The 6,761-nt window shown below is 41.9% G+C and overlaps 2 protein-coding genes across 2 annotated transcripts; both read right to left on the reverse strand.

The window, feature by feature from the left end:
* Positions 1-308: 308 nt before the first annotated feature.
* LOC308338924 (molecular chaperone MKKS-like) lies at positions 309-2,020 on the reverse strand (the record flags this gene model as incomplete). The annotated part of the gene is given in 3 exon segments (XM_080797266.1): positions 309-1,012; positions 1,015-1,111; positions 1,301-2,020. Coding segments are annotated over 3 exon segments (1,521 nt in total).
* Positions 2,021-2,257: 237 nt separating this feature from the next.
* On the reverse strand, positions 2,258-2,410 carry LOC308338724 (uncharacterized protein; the record flags this gene model as incomplete). The annotated part of the gene is made up of 1 exon (XM_080796984.1): positions 2,258-2,410. The coding sequence occupies one exon, from the start codon at positions 2,408-2,410 to the stop codon at positions 2,258-2,260; it is 153 nt and encodes a 50-aa protein (XP_080653110.1).
* Between the last annotated feature and the right edge of the window lie 4,351 nt (positions 2,411-6,761).

The following is a 6,761-nucleotide window of genomic DNA, read 5'->3' on the forward strand; positions in this document are numbered from 1 at the left end:
CAAATTTCTGCAGATTCTTGAGTGATGGCAAAATAACAATAAAAATTCATAACAACATATGGTGGCATTCTATGGAAACCCTAAGATACTCTAATATCTTTAATAATAATGCTTCATATTTTTAATATTCTATGGTATTTCTACTTAAGAATAATACTTTCCCCCTATATATAAGTATCTCTATAATTTTATGAATAATCTATCCAGATATGCAGAATATGGGGAGAGAAAAAAATACACTCAATATTTTTCTTATCTGACACCTGACTAGGTTTTTGGTTTGTCTATAATATAAACATGCTGTGCTATCAGTTTTTATCCTCAATGACATATGAAAGATCCAAAATCAAATTGGCTGTCTCCACAGCCACCTGCAGGCCACTAAGCATAGCAGTAAAACAGTACAAGGTCAGGTTGTTGGATGAGCCTATAGCTTCATGTGGAAGACAGGTTTGTGGTGCAATAGGATGCTGAGTAGCCTTCAAGAACGACCAGTGGAGTTCTCCCTGGCTATTTCGTAGCCCACAGCCACATCTTGAAAGCAAATCTGGCCAGTTAACAACAGAGGGAGACTCTGCCTGACTGGACCAACAGTGTCCATACTTCATGTCGGTAAGAACTTCACCTCCATCATGTTCTATAGAGCCAGCGACAGATTCTAATGTATGGCAGAATACTTCAGTGAGTAGTTGAAGTTCTGTTTGAGTATATCCATCATCTCTGAGAATGCTTTCTGGCTTGTTACAAGTCTTGTGTCTGATATATGCTGCCAAATGAGTTTCAGTACAGCCACCTCCCAACAAAACACATGGTTCCTTGATTGTTAGCTGCAAAATGTGCAGTGCAGTTTGACACGTGAGCTTCAGCTCATCCCAGGCAGTGTCATTTCTGTTGCAGAGCAGCAAGCTGAAGATAGGTGCTTCATTAAGAATTAGATGAAGAAAATCTTTGAAGCCAAATTTTGCTGGGCACAAATCTTTCACGCTTCTGTAACTACTAGGAGAGATTGAGCCAGGGAACCAATAGGTTGTGTTCCTGTCACTTTACTCAGGGGTTCCATCAGAGCCCCTCCAACTCTGTCAATGGTAATTACCCGGTGCATACTGAGAAACTGTTTCAAAGATGGGTATATAACTTTTTGGCACATGACAAGGTCTACATGATCACTAACTAGCTGCCTTCCTAGGTTAAGCAACTGCTCCAGGACTGCATTTTGAAGAGAGACCCCGGAACTGACCACCACAGTTCCTTCTCCAGTATCAGAGAGATCTCCAGATAAAGAAGCACAAAAGAGTGCCACCTTGAAGACCTCTGATTTTTTGATGGGTAAGATCTTCATCAGTTGAACTTCTGACATTTCAATAAGTATTCCAGGGAATACAGTAGAATCTAGAACTCTGTGAGCCTTTAAAGGTACAATTATACTCTTTCCTAAAATGAGGCGGTCTTTGGTGTTTTCTGGAATTGTAAGCAAAAAGGCTTTCAGAACCAAAGCACTGATATGGTCTGTTTCCTCTCTGGTGAGCATACAGGCGGGCTTACTTGTTACTATACTGTGCACCAAACATAGGAGGGTCTGAGGACTGCTAAAGTCAACTGGAATTCGACAACCACAGGACTCAGACTTGAGGTAACTGGTGCAGAGGTGCAAAAGATGCTGGTTTAATTTAATAACAGTGGTGGGTGTCAAGCCTGTTCTCTGAACATTTTCAATCAGATTGCAGCAAAGAATGGCTGTGAATAAGCCACAGTGACTGAAGCACGACACATGATTCTTTGTGGATGTTGTCAGGATCTTTAAAATGAGATGGGTGACGGGAAGGTTAGAGAGCAGGGCTGACGACTGTGAGGTGGTGCACACGCAGACTCCAAGGCCATTGTGCACCTGCTTCAACCTCCCCGAAGGGCCATAGCTCGATGTCAGGATTCCTTTCAAGACACAAAGTGTGGCCCTGACTTTCTCACTTGTCAGTGGTTCACTTTTACACAACGATGGCTTTTTAGCTTCTAAATGAGACATCTTACTTTAGGTGGTTAAGTGGCGAAGACAGTTTTTATTTTGTTGACCATATTTTTCTATTTATTGCATTGTCATGGGTCTTGAAACTTAGAAAAAATATTATTCTTCAGGAATGAAAGTCTTGAATATGCAGCACTGTGGCTATAAGATTAAATAGCTCCTGGTTTATGAAGCTAATCAGCATGTAATGATTTAATGACATATTAGTAATTTAGTTCCAAATATTTATTTTTACTACTATTCTTTAATACTCTCTTGTTTGCCTGTAGACTGAGATTTTACAGATTGCTTTGCAGCCCTCTGTATAAAGTAGGTTCCAAGGTGGATGCCTATGAAAGACACTCCAGCTATGAGGAGCCAGTTCTTTCTAATCCAGCTGATGTTTTTCATCTCTTCTTTCAATGTCAAGCTCAGATTCAAAGATGCTTCTTTCTGAAGATTCCAAGCCTGCTATTTCCCTTCGGTGTGATTCTTCTTAGGATATTCGAATGCTGGACTATCTGGCGCAGAGACATTGTCCTTTTTGGGCATTTGGAAAACAGGGCTGCTCTTGATTCTATGCCATCCCAAATGTATGAACCCAACTAAGGGTATTATAACAATCAGAACTTTATAATTGCTCCCGAAGTTCTGAAAGCTCATAGTATTTTAGCTTCAGTGCACCTTGAGATGGTCCTTCCCTCAAAACACTTGGCAAGTCATTCCAAGTGAGATGGAACTATTTACTGACACCAGAGATTCCTGAGTCTTCCAGCCAGCTGATGATCCTCCCTAGGCCGCCACCACCAGCTGGTCCCAGAGGCCGAGCCTCACGCAGCTGACGCAGCCCGTCCTGGCAACTTGGCTCACTGCGCTTCTGACCCACTCATTCTTTAGAGGGATGCTGTTTAGTCTCCATGTATTTGGGTTCTTTCCAAATTTCCTCTTGTGATTGAGCTCTAGCTTCAGAGCATTGTGGTCTGAAAATATGCAGGGAATGATCCCAATCTTTTGATACTGGTTGAGACCTGATTTGTGACTCAGGATGTAATCTATTCTGGAGAATGTTCCATGTGCACTAGAGAAGAATGTGTATTCTGTAGCATTGGGATGAAATATTCTGAATATATCTGTGATGTCCATCTGGTCCAGTGTGTCATTGAAGGCCTTTATTTCCTTGTTGATCTTTTGCTGGGATGATCTGTCCATTTCAGTGAGGGGAGTGTTAAAGTCCCCTACTATTATTGTATTATTGTCGATGTGTTTCTTTGATCTTGTTATTAATTGGTTTATATAGTTGGCTGCTCCCATGTTAGGGGCATAGATATTTAAAATTGTTAGATCTTCTTGTTGTACAGACTCTTATTATAGTCTTTGGCTTATTATAGTCTTTAAAGTCTAATTGATCTGATATAAGGATTGCCACCCCAGCCTTCTTCTGATGTCCATTAGCATGGTAAATTGTTTTCCACCTCCTCACTTTAAATCTGGAGGTGTCTTCAGGTCTAAAATGAGTTTCTTGTAGGCAGCATAGTGATGGGTTTTGTTTCTTTATCCATTCTGATACCCTTTGTCTTTTGATTGGGACATTTAGCCCATTAACATTCAGGGTAACTCTTGAGAGATATGAGTTTAGTGCCATTGTATTGCCTGTAAGGTGACTGTTACTGTATATTGTCTCTGTTCCTTTCTGATCTACTACTTTTAGGCTCTCTCTTTGCTTAGAGGACCCCTTTCAATATTTCCTGTAGAGCTGGTTTGGTGTTTGCAAATTCTTTCAGTTTTTGTTTGTCCTGGAAGCTTTTTATCTCTCCTATTTTCAATGATAGCCTAGCTGGATATAGTATTCTTGGCTGAATGTTTCTCTCATTTAGTGCTCTGAATATATCATGCCATTTTTTTCCTGGCCTGCCAGGTCTCTGTGGATAAGTCTGACCAGTTTTTTATGTGTCTATTGTCCATTTGGATGTCTTCTTGGAGAAATGTCTGTTTGTGTCTTTGGCCTATTTCTTGATCGGATTATTTTTTCCTGTGGGTGTTGAGTTTGGTAAGTTCTTTCTAGATTTTGGATACTAGCCTTTATCTGATATGTCATTTGAGAATATCTTTTCTCGTTCTGTTTGTTGTCTTTTGATTTTGCTGACTCTTTCCTTTACTATGTAGAAGTTTGCTATCTTGAAACCCCTACAGTTTATTTTTGCTTTTGTTTCCCTCACTTTGGAGGTGTATCTAGCAAGAAGTTGCTGTGGCTGATGTCAAAGAGGTTTCTGCCTCTGTTCTCCTCAAGGATTTGGATGAATTCCTGTCTCACATTGATGTCTTTCATCCATTTGGAGTCTATTTTTTTGTATATGGTATAGGGCAATGGTCCAGTTTCATTATTCTGCATATGGTTGTCCCATGTTCCCAGCACCATTTGTTGAAGAGCACCCCCCCCGCCACCCCCCATTGGATATTCTTTCCTGCTTTGATGAAGATTAATTGACCCTAGAGTTGAGTGCCCATTTCTGTTCCATTGACTTATGGGTCTGCTTTTGTGCCAGTGCTGTACTTTTTTTTTAAAAGATTTTATTTATTTATTTGACAGAGATCACAAGTAGGCAGAGAGGCAGAGAGAGAGAGAAGCAGGCTTGAGTAGAGAGCCTGATTCGAGGCTCGATCCCAGGACCCTGAGATCATAATGTAAGGCCTGTTTAGTCAGAGGGAGCCATTTTGTGTTTATGCAGTGAACTTAGATTGACCCTGCCCCTCCCAGAGGAACTTACTTGCAAAGTCTAGGTACAAGGGCGGGTCAGGCCAAGTGAAGACATCCAATCAGTGGGGCGTGCATTTTTCTACTAGGGTAAATTGAAATTCAGTTGGCCACCCGTGTGTAACCTAGCAGTTTTCTCCATGTGTTGCAGATCTAGCATGACTGTGCAGTTTTCTCTGTGTATTGCAGTCTCATTGGCCACCTGTGTATAGCCCGGCTAAACTACCTCTATAAAAGTTAGTCTGTGAGGCTGGGAGGGGTCGCCTCTTTGCAGGAGACAGCCCTGACTGCTCAGTTTGATTCTCAATGCTTGGCGTGAAATAAAGCTTTGCTTGACCTTCACTTTGTATCAGTCTTGCTCCTTTGATTATGGACCCTAACATTGGGGGCTCATCCGGGATTAAACGATGAGAACTGAGCCAGCATCAGAATTTCTGGGAAAAGCCTCCAGAGGTAAGACCATGGGATCCTGTCTGTCTGGTTGCAGAGCTCCAGGGTATGGCCCACCAGGGAGAAGCTAGATGCAGCCATGCTCCCCAGGGCTGGAGTGGATGCGGGGGCACCCCTTCTGTCCACTGGTAGATTGCCAGGGGGTTTGAGTCCCCCTAGGTGGTCAGGGGCTTTGAGTCCCCCTAAGTAGTCACTGGGGGTTCGAGTCCCCTTAGGCAGCCAGGAGGTTTGAGTCCCCCTAGGCGGTCAGGGGGTTTGAGTCCCCCTAAGTGGTCACTGGGGGTTTGAGTCCCCTTAGGCAGCCAGGGGGTTTGAGTTTCCCTAGGCGGCCAGGGGGTTTGAGTCCCCCTAGAAAATCCCCACCAGTGGCAGGACTGCTGGGCCTGTGGTTGTCTTTGTCTTGTCTTTTTGTTGTCTGTTGTGTTGTTTATTCTGTTTGGAGAAATGGGGCAAGCAGAGAGTGAGGAGTCTCTGACTTTTAATGGCTATAACTGGAGCCAACTGTGGTTAGTCTAACTCGAGACAGATACTTTAAGGAATATTCCCAAGCAGCTGCCAAAACTCCCTTTGTTTCAGGGAAGTTCCTGTCTTCTCTAGCCCAATATGGACTGCCTAGCCCCTCCCCCTCACTGGCAGGAGAGCATGGCATCTGAAGTTGAGTGGGCCCAGGTGGAACATGAAATCTGTTAGCAAAGAGATGACTAAACTAATGGTTAATTGTCTGTCTCAGAGTCTTAATGGGTAATTGTTAAAGTAGCTCTCAATGTCTTTGGTAACCTGAAACTGTGAAGGTTTGAAGGTTTGCTTGAATGACAAATGGAATTAAGTTTTTTGGACATCTAGGTCTTAACCAAATGGGATAAAATGCTAGAGCATTGGTTGCTGGAACTGGGTTTGTGCTTTTGAAGTCTGCTGGTGAATGTGTTTTGTGCTTAACTGATTCATAAATTTGCCTTCTAAGAATTCTCTTGTAAAATGACTTCTGCCTTAAAGGGAATTCATATGGGAAGACTTTCAGGACAAATACAGGTCTTTGATATGTTAAAATCCTGGAACTAAAGTGGGTAAGAATTTCCAGAAGTAAAAGCTGCATTTGGACTAAGCCAGAATTAGTAACATGGGACTAGATGAACTGAAAGATTATAATGTTGTATCTCTTGATGCTTTGTCTTATTTTAAACATTACTGGTTCTGTAATGTTTGCTCTTCCAGACTAGGGAAAATTTATCTTAAGTTATCTGTAACTTACAGAGATGTAAAAGTAGTCATTTGTAAACAAATCAAGGTATTCAACTCTTTCTCTCTATCTGAACCCTCTGAAACAAAAAGGTCTCAGCAAGTATTCTTTCTTCCATGGCAATCAGTCATTTGCATAAGTTCAATAAGAATCTGTTCTCCTTGTAACAGGATACCATTGGAAACACTGGTTATTTTACCAAGGCTTTGACTGGAATGTCATATTTGAAAAGACTCAGATATGACTAGACAGCTTAAAGGAACTAAGGCTGACTTTATAAAACCTGGAACTGTAAAGCCCTTTGGAACTGTTGGCCTGATACC

This window comes from Martes martes (assembly GCF_963455335.1).
Source record: "Martes martes genome assembly, chromosome: 2".
In the NCBI taxonomy this organism is placed as follows: Eukaryota; Metazoa; Chordata; class Mammalia; order Carnivora; family Mustelidae; genus Martes; species Martes martes.